Genomic DNA, 16449 nt, shown 5'->3' with positions numbered 1-16449 from the left:
CAGATTTTGAATTTGAATTGGTAATTGAATTATTCTGGGAAGCCTTCAGGGTGAGACACAACAGATGGACAAAAGCTGTCCAGGTCTGCATTTCTTCGAAGCAACCACAAAACATGAGCTATACTGGAGTTTAAGTGGCACACACTGGTGAGGGGATGTTTCCCAGAAATGTCTCTGTCCTAAAATATCCTCTCTATTCTCACCCTGTCTCAAAGAGTGACAGTTTACCTCGATTGTGCAAAAAATACCTCTGCTCAAGAGATTCCATGGAACTCTCATCTCAATTATATTGTCATGCCCTTATTCTTCTTGAGTATTAACTACTTTCTACAGCCTGGTGGACATTTAGAAAAGGAAAGTATTCACTGAGATGATAGGCAAAGGAAAAATATCAGTGTTGAAAGAACTACAAGTCTGTGTTCCTGGAATGGCAGCATATAGACTCTCATCTCAGCTAGTCAGATTTTGGGTATAACAGTGATTTTTTTACCTCCCTGGGTCTAAGATCATAGGCATTAGTCCTGCTGGAAGACAAATTTTGATTCTCCCTGCCCATTCAAAGTATTTCCCCCAAACTTTTGTCCACAGCTTTTGAAAAGTTAACACAGCCTTTTCCATGAATACCAAATAAAGTTAAAGAGTAGTTTTCAGTAGTGAAAGACTTAAAACTTTTGAAAATGTCTGTTAATTTTTGGGTTGTGTTTTTTTATTTTCATTTTATCAGAGTTGTTTTGCAAGTAGGGTTTTGCCAGTGTTTAAAATGGAAACACACTGATGTAAATAGGCACAAGAAATTAACTTGCACACAAAAGATGTTTTTTTTCAGTTTTATGTCCTCCAGAATCAGGGTTTGAATGAAGTAAGTTCAGAGAAGAAGACAGTAAAAAGTAACTGGAGTTAAACATTCCTTTCATTTAGCTTAAGAAGAGTTCATCCAGTTCCTTCAGGATCAGAAACCAACTCCTAAGCCAGCAGAAGTTGGTGGCAAAGTGCCCAGGGATGGCACATTGTACAGCTTACGTCCTGAGTCTTCTTTTACTCACCTAACAAAAATCTACAGACCTATAAGAGGCAAGAAAGCCATTATTGTCCAAAGCAATGAGGATGCTCACTGACAAGCCACAGTACTGTGGACAACTGGTAGAAAAAGCAGGAGGGCTGGGTGGTCAGACCAGGTGACCAGGGTCTTGCATTCAGCACCCTGCTCTGCCACCACTGCTCTTGAGGAAGCTGCACAAGCAAAGCCCTGCTCCCACACATTTTGTCACTCAAGGAAATCTCAGCCTTCAGTTAGGCAGCATGATCCTCTACAAAACCAATGAGAAGAACAAGGGGCTTATGGCTGGGGAACACGGAATTGTAAACCTGCAGAGGAGGGTGTTGTTTAAACCAGGTGATGGGAATACTGAGTCTAGACAGAGTTTTTCCCCAAAAGAACTTAAACACATTGGGATGGTGAGAAGAAGATATTTATCCCTGATTAATACTCTTACAGTGAATAATCTCCTACTGTTAGGTGTCCTTTTGAATGAAAGAGAAATGACAGGCTGTCCTGTATTATGCCACTTCTCTTGCTAGGTGTTCTCTTCTGCTCTGCTGCCAAAACATATACTGAATCACTCTATGTTTAACTAAGTTTAACTACTATCTCACCCATTATGATGAATGGGTCTCTCTTGCTGCAGTGGTCCCCCATTTGAAAGCAATGAATAGTCCCAGGAATAGGGATTTGACTCTCACTCTTTCACACCCATTTCTAACTTCTTCCATGAAGGCAACACCTCAACATCTCTCCTTGCCTTAGTGTATATCCACTTTCTTTATGCAAAGTGTATTTCAGAGATCTGTACAATTTGTTGTACAAGGTGATAGTCTGCTGGTGGTATACAGCTCCTAAAACACAGAAACATCAGAAGAAAAAACCCAGGAAGCTGGAGGCAGACCCCGACCTCTCATCAGAGCCTTTGCCACTAGGTGATAACAGATGTGCACTCTGAGAACTACAAGATTTTAGTCAATTTTTTTCTGTGCAAAGCCTCACCTAAGTACTTTACTAGCCTACTCACTTGGCAAGAAGAAGGCTGAGTTTAAGAGTGCCCTGACCCTTAACTCAGATCACCAAGCAATTCTGTGTTACCAGGAGATGGACTCCCTCTAGAAAAAAATAAATGCAAAACTGTGACAACACTGGTAGAAAAATATGGTGTAAGGGCAGGAAAGCTGAATTGGGCAGGAAAGCTGAACAAGTTTTCTGAGGATTTTAGTAGTGCCTAAAGACTGAGTGCAGTGCTCAGAGTTTCTTGTTGGATTTAATGTTTAGTCCCAGCTGATGGTTAAAACAGTGACCTGGTTGCTGAAGGTACAAAGTAAGGTTATTGAAGGAAGCGAGACCTCAGTTTGCAAGCTGAGGCTATGTTCTTTCTATAGATGGCGCTGGAACTTACCGAATGCTTTGTTTCCCTGCCCAAAATTTTTCTGATGCTGTCAGCATTATGCCATCTCAAAAAGCACACTGAGGGTGAAAAAAATCCCTCAAAACCATCAGTAACACTGAGATGCACCTCTGGTCATGGGTGTGATTTGTAGTCTTAAGAGCATTATAGCATTTTATAGGATCTCATCAAAAAGCATCCTCATTCAGGATCTGTGAGTAGTCAGCAATAGGAACTTGGGGTAGAATGTCAAAGGGGACTAAACATATAGTGGTGTTTGACAGATTTTTCTTCGGTGAATTTCTTCAATTGCTTTTGCACCCACATAAACATAAACGTTAAACATCCATAGCAAATCAGATGGTTCTGGTTGAAATGTAACTTCTGAATATTTCCAGAGTGAACATAAATTCAAATGCATTGGAAGACATTTGAAGCAATTAATGTGAAAATTATTATTATTAGGAGCAGGAGCTAACTAAAAACAGCTGCTCACGCATGACAAGTCATATGTGATTCCCTCCATTATCTTCCTCTTTGCACATAACAACTTCTGTCTCAACACTGCCTTGAATAAATGGCACTGTCAGCATCCTTAGTGCTCATTGGTAGTTTAGCAAACATCATTGTCAATAAAACCAGGTCAAACACACCAACTCAATAAACTCTGTTTGTAACCACAGAACATTTCTAAAAATAGCATTGAATGAAAACAACCTCTATAGAAAAATTTGTTCATCAAATTTACAGGAGTATCAACAAATTACCTCAATTCAGAGTCAAAACATTTCATGAAATCCACAGGGACAGTGCAGCAGCCTGGCTTTTCCTCAGGATGTGGAGCTCACATTACAGCAAAGTGGCCTTTTTAAGTGTCACAGCTTTAGAGGTACCATAGCACCAATAACCACCGCAGCACTGAAAGCAAAGTAACAAGTAGTTACACATTCACACCATTCACTTTCAAAGTCTAATGAAAGAAATATTTCGGCGTAACTCTTTCAATCATGATCCCCAAAAATTTATTTTCCTTTTTCAATAGCCTCAATATATATATATATATATATACCTATATGTATGTTACAAAAGCAATATCAAATTGTATTTTCAATCTCAGATGCAACTTTATTTGCAAATGTAATTTTAGAGTGAATTGTCATTATATAACTTCCTTTCTGACAGTTCTGCTTTTATCACCCAGACTAATAACTTGTAAATATCTATGAAAATAATTAATACCTTTATCTTTTGGAAATTTGCAGTAGTATTCAAAATTAAATAAAGAGATAGTAGAATGTACACAGTAACTGAACCAGATTTATGGTTACAATTTTGAAGAAATAGGCCATGGTTTATAACTGGTAAGCACAGTGTTTTTATTTGGTGGAGAGCAAGAAATTTATTATGTGTTTAAGCATTCATTTCCTTATTTTTGTGCATGTTTTCTGTAAAGGATGTGTTAACTGGGTTACAATCACTGAAACAGGTTTGGAAAGTCAGTCCTAAGTTTCATATTCATTCACCATGTTACAAACTGAGGATGTCTCTTGATGTAAACATCTCCCTCCATAACTCTGTGCTTCTGCACAGTGTTTCTGTAAGAAGAGATGAGTCAGGGGATGGCCTTTTGTATTATCACAAGTTTTAAATGCAGAGTATTTCAATTAAGTCATTTCAATTCAGGCATGGAAGACGAGAAGTTTTAGAGGGAGATAAGAAATTGATCGCAGAAGTTAGGATGCAATCTTCCCACTGTCCAGCCTCCTCTCTGGAATGGGGTGCAGAAACCTCATCTCTCTCTCTTCTGTGGATTTCACAGTCACAAGCACTGAAAAATACAAATATGTTCAGAAAGTCTATGTGCTCTTGCCAAGTTCACAAGGGGAGTGCAGCAGAATTAGTAAAAAACAACAGAGGTCCACATGTACCTACAGAAAAACAGATTTTCTCCCTCCCTCACAGCTCCTCACCTGCCACAGGGCTGGAGTTCACAGCATATTCCCTCCCCACATTGCTCCTGGAGGCCCCAGCACTTTCAAGTCCTCAAAAAATAAGAGCCATCACAGTCTTTGCAACGAAGCAGCTCTAAGAAGTGTCAGTTTTAATGGAACATATGTACAGCTCTTACTCTTCTGCACAGCACCTCCAGCATGTGATTATGCACACTGTGATGGTCTCCAGCTGGCTTCTCCTATTCGGCCAATTTCAGTGCTCTGTACTCAAACTTTTTCACAGCATTTCAGAAGCTGGAGAAAAGAACTGCTGTAGAAAGTGGAAGGGAAGACTATAGCCACCTGATGATGCTGGGACCTACCCACAGGTTGACACAGTACGTGCCTTGAAGAACCATTGTTCCTCTAAGATGTCATACACTCCACACACGAGACTCCATTTTCCTTGCAGACGTGTCTCCCTCCTCTAGGTTTAGATCATGAAAACTTGAGTGCTATGTTGACACCAGCCACCTCAAAGCAGAATTAGCTATATGTTACAAGAGCCCCCACAGCTGATAGCCCAGTCCCTCTGTAGGGCTAGAAAACCTTCCACTCTGTGGAACCACTTGCATGACTTCTCTTACACACAGGGATGAAGATCCCACAGGTCTTGATTGTCTGCAAGGTTTGAGTGTTTATTCCTCACAGGCTCATGGTTTCCCAGTTTCACTGAGGCATGTAAGATGCTGACCAGCCTCACAAGGTGCTCCAGAGGCTGATCATCTCTTCCTGCACAACAATCTTTGCTACACAGTGGTTGCAAAGGGGTCTATAAATAGAAACGTTTGCAATGAAGCTTGACTGAAAAGTCTGGAAGTAGTTCACACACACAAATCTGGCATATTCTAATTTGGTATAGAAACCTGATTCAAATACTAATTCTCAGGGAAACATCACCTTACATGCTGTCTAAAGTTAACTGAAGGCCCTTTGTCCCTTAGAAAACCTTGATTCTGAAGTCTGCCAAATGATTAATTACTCAAGTGTTTCCTGTGCTGTCTGACCTGAACTTTCAGCCATGACTTCCAAAATGTTTCCTTACCAGTAACACTCCAGTCCCTTAGAGGTACACCCTCATTTTGACCTTCTGCTCACCTACTAGCATGCCATGCAAACATGGGGTCACCAGTGTCTTAGGACTGGAGTTCTTTAATTGGATGGTACTTAGGGGCTTGACCCCATTAATTTTTGAGATTTGAGCATCCAACTCCAATCTTTTCAAAATCCCTATCCAGTTTCCTGGACATGGTTCATCAGCACACAATGAGTGTGCACTACATTTCAAGGAGAAAAAATGCTCAGTAAATATGGCCCTTTTAAAAAGTGATGATTAATGAAGAAATGCTGCTTGGATCAGCCACAACTATGACAGATCTGCAACCTGTGGATTGTCTGTCCTTTCTTCTGGCTAGATCAGGCTAGCCTGTCTATTTCTGTGATAGACAGTCCCACCAGAAGCCAAAAAGTGCCTGAAAATAAGAGTCAACAGGTATCAGCAACCATTTCAGTAATGTGGATTATCAGAAAGTATTTTCTGTTCCCTTGAGTGATCATTTGAGATTTTCCTGATCTTTGGGCTTCTTGTGGAGGCCCATAGAAGAGCACTGGGGCATCCAAAAAGGGCAGAAACTTCAGGCCCTTCTCCTGGCTGAACAGAAAGACATAATTACAGAAGTAATAATAAAAGAAGTTATGAAAATTACTTTAAAGGAATTTTTAACTGGTATGTCTGTTTGAGCAGTGAAATTATCTCATAGCTCAAAGTAGTAATTTAGGCAGGGTTACAAACTAAACTCCATCCTTTGAAATGATGGGTAGAACAAAACAAAGAACATATAATAAAGAAAACATAATAGAATTTAGACTGATGGCTGATTTTGACTCCCTGACTCTTATGAATATGTGACCATCCATGTCTGTGATGGCACGGCAGATGCCATCTCTCCCAGAAATGGTGCCTGTGGTACAAAAGCACCTTCACAGGCTTTGATGAGTGTCTTGCTCTGCAAGAATTGCTACGACAGAGGAGATCACTGAGCAAGAGAACTGACTTACAGAGAAAAAACTCACCTATATCCTACACTGCACTCCTTTTTCTTGCTCCTAGTTGAACATGATCCTCTGCTAAATTCTGTCCTTTAAATGTTCAGTCAAGGGAGAAAAAACCCACCCCTAATATTCTTGTGTTGTGGACCTAAATAATACTGTTGCTAAATAAGATATATTGTTGTCTTACTGCATGGAGGTAAGTCTTTTATTGATTTTCTTGTTTTCTGACCCTGCTTCTCTCTTTCCATTTTCCACTTTTGTTTCCCTATTTCTTTATCTTGAGTGAATGAATATTCCAAGTTTCTGTGAACCAGCTAAACTCCAAACAAATTTGGATAAAGCCCAGTGTTAATTTCAGGTACAGGTTTTCCCTTTTGATCTGCTTCACAGGAATATTTACTAAGAAAAGGAGAGGGAAAATATTATTCACCAGTTCTTTCTGGATGAGGCAAGTCACTGCTAAAATTAAAGGCTGAATGTGACATGGATTTTCCCACATTTCTCAAACTTTCACAAGCAGCTACCTAGCAAATAGCTGTTCTAACATCAGTGAGAGGAGGTTTTGCTATTCTTTTTGCACATTTGATGAAAATAAGAACCCAGGAATTTACTTTGGAAGCTAGAACTTGGTTTTCAAATCAACTTTTTTTTCCACATACAGGTTTTGGTTTTCATCCCATTTTTCACTAGTTTGGCAAAAGTTTCTGACTACATTCTTCGCATGCTGTCTCATACATGACACCCCCTCCCCTTCCCCAAATACCACAACTCTGTAGCACTCATTTGAAGCCACAGCTTCCCGCAGAGATTTGTAGACCCTTGAACCACCTGCTCTGGCTCCTTGTCTTTCCTTGTCTGACTGAGCCTGGTCAGACTCAGCTGCACTTACGGAACCTGAAGCTGGCATGTGCTCTCTGAGCATGTTAGCTGACTTAAAAGACCCCCTTCCTTGGTGGGGGCACTATGAAAGATGTGTTGAGGAACGTCTCTCTGAGGGTACTAAAACCCCTTTAAGCGCATTCCTCACTGAGAAAATTTTTAGTAGCTCCATGTGCTTGCTGATTTACTCTGGATGGTAAAAGGGAGTAGGTAATATGTCTACTGGGTGTGTGGCAGCAGGGGAAGATGCTGCATTCAAATGAGCAGACTGCAAAATCAGCTGGAAGGTTACTGCAGATACATCCTGGAAGTGGAGAATCCTGCTCTGGACCAGACTGTGTTTGGAAGAACATCCCTACTTCCACTTCCAGTCTTGAATGAAGTAGATTTTAAGAAACTAGCTGAAAAGCAGTCAAAATTGAAAGAATACTGGAGGAGAAATACTGTTTTGAGCTTCTGTGCCACTTCCAGTTCAGCAGAGAAGTGAAGGCTGTTTGTTGTCTTTACATTAAAGAAACAGGATGTCATATTGACAGGTACACAAACCTATGAGCATCCGCTCCCCATCAATGCACTTTTGTTTTAATGGGCTAAAAAGATCTTTGATAACAGCTGGTGAAAGACCCATTGTCTTGCCACATCCTTTTCCAGGCTTGACCTGTCAAGAGGGCAGAGCTGTGCAGCTCTGGGAGCAGAGAGCAAGGTGGAAGAGACACACATTCCTTCAGAGTACCCTTTCAGTTGCTGGTCTGGGCATGTGGACATTTTCCTCTTGTAATCATATATATTTTTTGAGAGGATCTGGAAAGAACATATATGGATCTGGACCTTGTAATGCTTGGTAGCTATGAATCCAGAATGAAAGGATACTCTGATAAGTTCAATCGTTCTGTGCTCAGATTTATTCTTCCCTTTACCTTGATATCTATTTATTTCAGATTCCTTCACTTCCTTTTCACCACTCCTCCACTTCTTTTTTGTATTACTGCTCACTTGTCAGCCCAGTTTATATGTTTTTAACCTCATGTAACTTGTTATCACTTGTGATCTTCCTCCTCTCATGGGCCTTCCCTCTGCTTTTCTTTCCTAGTGGTTTTCACAGTTTTTATGTGCTGGGCTTTCCATCCACATACTATATATGAACAAGAGGAAGTGAGAAGTACCTGAGATATGTACTGGAGGTGAAAGACACAAAATTATGGCAAGCTGGAACAAAAGAAAGCAGGCTCACAGAGAAAAAAAAAAAAAAAAAGATGCTTGTTAAAGAAGAGGCTGGATTTAGGAATTTCCTATACCAGAGGAAAGGCAGGTCTTGGTGAGAACAATAAAAAGAAGGAAGGAAATGGTTGTTTGGGTGAGTAGGAAAATTGACCGTGGTTGTGGGATGAAGGAAAAGGAGGGATTAAGGAAAGGAGAAGCTAAGTCAGGCTCTGTGCCATTAGCAGAACTATCAGCCTGGGATCTGGAGGCCTCTGGAGAGGTAGAAGCAAGTCTTAGAGCCAGAAAGGAAGGCCAGGCAGGAAAACATTACAACTAAAGGCACAGCAACATTTAAAACAAAGAGATATTGATCAGAAATTTCTTAGACGGGGAAGAGAGAGGATGGTGAATTCCTCAAAATTATGGCTTGTAAATGACATTGAATATTTACATGCATTTATGCATGGCAGGTCCCATTTTGAATCACCTGCACTCTGATTCATTAGGTTTATAGCTCTTTAAATAGCAACAAGGTATATCCAAACCTGGATTTTCAACAGCTTTTAAAAATCCAAAAATTAAATAAAATGCAAAGACAGAAAAATAGGAAAATATCAAATGGTGCTTAGCTACCAGATGACAATTGGCTGTACTAGCTTTCAAAAATCTATATATAGAAGTCCAAAAGTAGAGAAAAACTGCTTCACAAAAGGGCTTCACCCTCTTCCAGGACAGTGTGAGAAGGGATAATCATGCTGTTCTCCCAGGAAAGAGCAAATTCAGATGATCCATCTACTCCTGTAATTCCCAGAATGACACAGAACATCAATGCCAAGCCTGACAATATGTTGCTGAATGAGTGGTACCAGAGAGAAAGTGACTGTGACAGAAGACAGCATGGCTGGGATAAACAAACAGATGCTGTCAGCCAAATGCTGAACACTGCAAATATACCACAGCAGCTGCCCTGATTAAATAAAATGTGAAGTCACAACATTTGTCTGAGTGGTTGGAAAAAATCAACATGCTTTCATGGTCACAGATTCATTGATTTTTCATGAGAATTAAAAATAACTAAAGCTCATTTAAAAAGTAATTTTTCAAAAGTAGGGATTTTCTATGTCTTGCTTCCAAGTGGATATTATTACCTGCCTTCTCTCCAAGGTAGCTTGCATGTCATTGAGAGTAGAACTGTCTCTGAATCTAGTTTTCTCAAGGAAGAGAATTCCTAACTCCTGGTAACCATCTTCTCCACCACCCTCCTCTGCCTTGATAGATGCTACTTCAAGGGCTCTTCTCATCTGCTCACTCAGCTCACCTCTGAACTCACCCTTCCACAGAGGACAGGCTGTGAAAATGCACAACCTGCCTTTGTCAGTAAAGTCAAATCAGTAAAGTCAGTAAAAAAATCTCCAAATACTCTCTGGCAGGGTTAATACCTGTTGAGAAGAATTAATACCAAAATCTTTCTGCCAGAGCTGTCCAGCTCCCACAGCACCACCAGGCAGCCATGCTGCTCTTTGCAACAGTGTGAGGCCCATGCCAGTTCCAGACACTGCAGCTCTGCAGTGATCTGGAGGTTAAACAGAGCTGGGCTGGGTGTGCCTGCCCCTGGCTTATGCTTTAGAAAATGAAGGAATTCCAAGCAGAATTTTTACAATAAATACCATACAACCTCAAGTTCTCTGCATGATATTCAGTGATTTCTTAAAGGCACAAAAAAAGACAAGCAAACCAAAGAAATGTATAGAAGCCCTTGAGCAAACAACAGGGAAGATACTTAGCCAGAACAGTATGCTTATGGTTCAGCTCAGATTTCTCTGAGATCTGGCCCAGGACAGTGCAACATCCCAAAGTATCACCATTGTGGTCTGGAGAAAAAAGAAATACTGCTCAGAGAATTTCAGCCCAGAGTGGCAGGTTGTGAAGGAGAGAAGGAGGCAGAAAAGTCCTGATGCCAGCAGGATAACTTCCTTTCTTAAACAGACATGGGGCCTTGCTAGTTTAAGGTACATTGGTAAAAGCTCACAAAGAAAAGATAAATGAGCAAGGTAAAATAGAATACAAAATCCTTGGAGTTTAATTTGTTCTGTGTGCCATGCTTTTTGGTAAAAGAAACGTTTTTCAAATGGAGGTTACACATGTTGCTGGAAGCATTTGTGACAGATTGACTTTGAAGAAAAAGGTTTGTTGTCAGGCTAATACAACCAGAAAGACTAGCAAGAGTACAAAGATGCCATCTAGGAGCAGTTTTGCTGAGAACTTGGTCTTGAGCACCAGACCTGTTCATTCAGGGAGACAGATCATAGTGGCAGAAGCTGTTCAGGACACAACTCCCTTCAAGCAAGCTGTTCCTTGCTCTGCCATGGGATAAGATCAGGCCGGCCATAACAGCAGTCAGGCCTTATTAAACCTCTGCTCTTGCTACTCCAGAGGCTTAACAATTTTAGATGCTAGTTGAAGACAAAAAGAAACAGGAGAGTTCCTCTTCCCAGCAGAGGAAACTAAACAAGGTAGAAGACCAAACCAATTAATATAAGCCGAATACCTGAAACAGTATCTTCCTCAGAGCCTCTATTTTCCCATTTGTTTACAGCAGCAGAAAGATCCCTGCAAACCAGAGAGGACCTTCTTTCTCTGTTTTGGATTTCTCCTATAACCACTATATTGTGCACTTTTCTACAGTTACTTTACTTATGCACAGCTACGGTCTGCTTTTGGGAAGGGTAACTGAACCTGGACAAAGATATGCAGTTTGACACTAATACCTGCACCCCCACAGGTGTTCCCCTGTGTAATAAATACTAATGTGAGTGTGTTGATAAGGATTGTTGAAGTGCTGGCTTGAGTTTTTTTCTGGAAAGAAAAAAGAAGAAGTTAAACTGAAGCACTTGATTTTAAATAAGAGAATTTTGAAAAGAACTTCAACAAAAAAATCTCCTATGTTTTTGCTGCTACGAATTCCACCACTAAGTTTCCAGCAATGTTTCTGGTTCTGTAACTGAGTGACCTTGGGAAAACCTTGCTGGACTTTCTAACATTCTAGTTTTCATATTTTGTCTTCTGCAGTTGCCAGGGTGTCTGCTATATGGAAAGGAGAATCATTGATAAACCTGTGACTGGAATTCAAGGGGCTTAGAGCAAGCCCTGCAACTCTCCAGGCAGATGGTGATTTAAAAAAAAAAAAGAAAGAAAGTAAGCTGGGCTGATGCTAGAAGTGTGTTTCCATGGGAACAGGGAGGTATGGATGCTGCCTCATACTTGACCGAATGAGAAGCTGGTTCAGGATTAGGGTGGCAGAAAAGAAAAGAAGTGGCCAGATTCCTACAACCAGTCAGAGTGTCTTTTACACTCCTAAATACATAACAGGGCTCTTTAAGACTGCACTAGCTATATATCCATGTGGTGCTGTGAGGATTTAATAAATTTTAAGAGTTGTGTGCACTTGACTGTAAGCATATAAGAGAAGTGTATATCAGAGCACATTTTCTTTAATGATCCATGAAAATTGACTGGATAAATGGGAAATGAATGTCCACCCCTCACTTCTAGACAAGGGCTTACCCCAGCCCAATCCAGCTCTTCTAGTTCTCCAAGAGGTGATGTTGAGATCACCAGACAGGAAAATCATGCATTTGATATTGCACAGTAATAAAAAAAAAAGAGGTAGGATAATTATTTTAAATTGTTAGTCTTTCACTGCCCCAGGAGAATGAATCTAATTGTTGTCTGATAAACATCAATGTTATTTAAATATTACAAGAATCAGAAAATAGATTGTTAGCATAAGCATTTCAAAATACACTTCTTATTTATCTTTAAATATTTGAGATTGGATTAGCCATTCATCTAGTTTTTGTCTAGTTGCAGTTCTCAGAAAAGTCCTCATAAACCTTATATCCTGTTTTTAGGCCCTTTGTTACTCCAGCATATTTGAGGCGATAAACAAAGACCAAAAAAAAGATAGCGAACAATAAAGACAAATTCCTAGAATGAAAACAGAGTTAAATATATGCACTTTTGTGGTATATTTATATTTTAAGAGTTGGTAATTTTTGTTGACTATCAAAATAAACAAGATTCAAAATCCCAGCCATTGAACTGAGGGGAAATAAGGCCGAAACTAAGGGCACGCTGAAAAGTAGATCCTACAGTTCACTTCTTGTCGAAACTTGTTGACACCTATCACAAGCTGAAGAAGTGGCCAGTTATGACCCCTTTCAAAAACACTTTAGTAGTAGGGGTTAAAGTTTGCACACCTGCATTTCCAGTACACAGATAACCCTTCTATGCTTTCATGAATATAAGCAAATAACTTTGGCTCATATTTTGAACGCTCATGAGAGGAGATTTTTAGGATTTGTCTTTTAAAAGTCCTGGTGAAAAAAAAAAATCCTTCTGTTTCTAGAAACTTCTATACTTAACCTTAGGCTAAAAAGCATCTGCTTGATCTAGGACTACTCACACCATGTAAGTTAGGCATGCAAGTCTCTGCAGGACAGAGTTGGATTTCTTCCTCTGCATAAAGACAAAAACGGGAAGTATTCAACCATGGTATATATTTTTAAGCACACCTTGATGCCTGCTCTGCTTCTCAAGGAAGACTAACGCAGCCCAGCCCTGTGCTGACCCTCTCGCGTTCTCGCAAGGCCAGTGTCGCCCCTGAGCAGCCCGAGATGTTCCGCAGTGCCGTCAGAGGCACCTGCCATGCTCCGCTCCCGGTGCAGAAGCCCCCGGCCCTCAGGCAGGTGGGTGAGGGACGGGCGAGGAGCAGAGCGCTTTCCCCGCGGCGGACATGGAGATTCTCGGGTGCTCCGCGTAGCAACATCGATTAATGAGGTGTTTAAGGCAGCAGCCGCAAACAGCAATTCACCGTGTGCGGCTCGGCGCCCTCCGAGAGCGGTGGGGGACTGGCTGCCCCCAAAGCAGGGGGAGCCTTGCCATCGAGTCCTCCCTCCCCGGGAGCAGCGGGCTGAGGGTAGCGGCTCTCCCCCAAGCAGGGAGTGCCTTGCCATCCCCGTCCCCGTCCCCCACGCGGGGTGCCCGAGTCCCCCGCCCACCCTCCCCCCGGTCGCAGCGCCGCCCGCGATGCGATGCTCGCGGAGGGGAGGCGGCGGCGCGGGCATTTGCATGGGCTGAAGGCAAAGCGGCTTCGCCCGTCTGTTTTATTTTTAGCTGGCAGCTCAGGACAGCGCAGCGAAGCTCCGCTCCGCCGGCGGGGCGGGCGGGGCGGCAGTCGAGGGAGGACCGAGCCGGCAGGGCGGGCGGGCGGACGGGGCACCGGCGGAGAGAGGTTACCGCAGGCGAGCTGCAGCCAGCCGGGCTGCGGAGCGCCGCCGCCCCCGGCTCCCGCCCCGGCGGCTGCGAGCAGGGAGAGGCAGGGACAGACAGGCAGCGGCCTCCGGCGTCCCCTCGCTGCGGCCGCGGCTCACCCCGGGCTGGCGACTCGGTGCCTGGCTTCTCCCTCGCCGCAGCCGCGGCGCGCCGGGGCCCTGCAGATGGCCAGTCCTGGGTTGGAGCTGGGAGAGGTTCAGCCTCCTGCCGAGCCCCCCCAGCCTGAGCTGGCCTTCACCGAGGCTCAGAAATGGATCGAGGTAAGCCCGCGGGATGGCAGGGGTGCGGGCGCCTGACCCCATCGGGGACGCCCCGCGGGACTACCCGGTGTCCTTCCCTCCCCCCACGGTCGCCGTCTCCCCGGGGACTGTGGGCGTTTTATTCCACGCTGATCTCTATCCCGGCCTCCCCACCTCTCTCCCCAGCTTTCCTCGCTGCGGAGAAAGCAGCCGGGGCCGACCGAGCCACCGCTCAGCCGCCGCGCAGGGTGCGCGCCTTTGGATGGGCCCCCGCCCCCCTTCCGTCGCTTCCAAACTTAATCTGTTAATCGCATTTCCCCTCCCCGCCCCCGGCGTTGGGATGAACGGGACGGCTGTAAACACGAGCCGGGCAGGTGCGCGGAGCTGTGGAGCGGACGCGGCTGCTTCCCCGTCCCCCCGGGGCTCCCGGGGGAGGCATGGGGCCCCCGCCTCGCCGGGCAAGGTCCAGCCCCGCGCCCCGCCGGCTCCCCGCGGCCCCGGGTGGCGGTGGCTGCCGCGCAGGTAGCGCTCCGCAGTGCGCGGAGGGGCGGGCCGTCACCGCTGCGAGGCCGGGGACACCCCTGCTGCCCCTGTTCCCGTCTCTCAGCCGACCGAGGAGAGATATTTAGTTTGGCTGTTCAAGCAGGGCAGAAAAAATAGATGTGCTTGCTGTTTGCTCGCGCCGTAAAACGGAAAGATGAGCAGGTGGTGGGTCAAATTTAATAGTTAAATATTTTGGCATGTGCCAATAGAGACGCTGAAAATAGCTCTCCATCTGATTTCCGGTACAGAACATGCTTGAAGGTGGCATAAACCCAGATACCAGGGTAGCTGCTCCCTTCAGCTGTGGGCTTTGAATTTAATCTGCAGCTTTTAGAAAGCCTCAGTGGATTCTCTTTTCTGAAAGTGACTAGGCAAAAGGTTGTAAAAATCGTTGTGACTTTCAGATTCTGTGAAGCCCTGTGAATTTCAGACTGTGATGTTTTACTCCAGTATCAATTGAAAAAGTAATGCTGTGTCAGTCTTCAGGGAATTGGCCCTGACATAATGTGAATCTGGCTGGTGTAGGACCAGAGGCAGAGGAACCATGATGAATGTGAAAAGAAGGGCTTTTGTGCCAAAGAGGAGTGAACATGCAGCTTGGAAAACCGAAATGCCCTAAACACCATTTGTCTTGGGAAGATGAATACAGCAGTTTTTGTATAGTCTGCTTTATGACAGAGGACCAAGGGAGAGAGGCACATGACTCCATCATACATATGCTATAAAAATACCTTGTGACCCTGAGTCCTGCTGACTGCTAATGGAGCCAAGAACTCAATGGTGAAGCAGTTCTCTGTAGATAACAAAGCTGTCATCAGCCACTCCAGGCACGATAATAATTAAGGGACTATAAGTCTTCCTGTATTAGAACAGAACCGTGTGGGTCAGGCAGAAACTTCTCTCTTGGGCAGTTCATTCCACAATTCACTGTGGCAGGAGGTCTCATGCCTGTCTCTTGTGCTATGCAGGCCCTGGTGAGCAGAGCAAGAGAGCTCTTTAAGATCTCTGTCCTCCATGCAAGTCCAAGAGCTCATTGTGTACAGGGGAAGCTGTCAATAACTTCTTGTGCTTCCTCCAATTTTTAAAGCATCATCTGCTTGATGCCTGAATGACAGAACTGTAATGTACTGTTAATTTTGCAACTGTCCCTTTGCCTGAGGGGAATGTGTCAGGAGCCTGGAGCATTGCCACAGCTGTGGTGTGAGAGGGAAGCATCTGCCTTTCCAGCAATGCCTGGAGTTGATGCTCCCACTAAGAGGAAGAAGGAAGAAGCTGTCAGTGAAGCAAATGTGGCTTAATTTGCCTAACACATCGTATTTCCTTTTAATCCCAGTTTGGTTTATGCTCTGGAGCATGAGGGTTATTACCTCTTCCAAAAATCTGGTCAGCATTCACCCTTCTCAATCTGGATGGTTTGAACTGATTGAATTATGCAGAACTTGACATGCTAGTGCAAAGTTATTGAAAAGCAAGCTCAGTCTTAAAAAGAAATAAAATTTTAAAAATAGGAAATTATAAGGTCTCAACATTCAGTGTGCCAAGCCCTATCAATTTGTGTGAAAAGCAGAAATGGGGGTCGTGCTGTGTCTGGCTACTAAGTCCATCTGCTTCAGCTGGCTCTGTACTTGTCTCTCACCAGTTTATTCTCCGGCCTAGAGATGTTAGGAAATGTCCAGTGTGTTGTGTCTTCCGACTCCCTTCTGACCATTTAAAATTACATCTCTCTCAAATGAAAAAAAAGGAAATTGTTATAATTGCAAGGAAGGCTACTGAACCTGT

At 43.5% G+C, this 16449-nt stretch overlaps 1 protein-coding gene across 1 annotated transcript in view; it reads left to right on the top strand.

The window, feature by feature from the left end:
- The first annotated feature begins 13723 nt into the window (after positions 1-13723).
- LIMCH1 (LIM and calponin homology domains 1) overlaps positions 13724-16449 on the top strand; it is a 173276-nt gene continuing 170550 nt past the window's right edge. Inside the window, 1 exon segment of the mRNA XM_053941015.1 lies at positions 13724-14148. Coding sequence (XP_053796990.1) covers positions 14053-14148 — 96 coding nt within the window. The 5' untranslated portion in view covers positions 13724-14052.

This window comes from Vidua chalybeata, chromosome 4 (assembly GCF_026979565.1).
Source record: "Vidua chalybeata isolate OUT-0048 chromosome 4, bVidCha1 merged haplotype, whole genome shotgun sequence".
NCBI lineage: Eukaryota > Metazoa > Chordata > Aves > Passeriformes > Viduidae > Vidua > Vidua chalybeata.
Note: the sequence above shows the minus strand (reverse complement) of the source record. Positions and strands in the feature narration are given on the sequence as shown.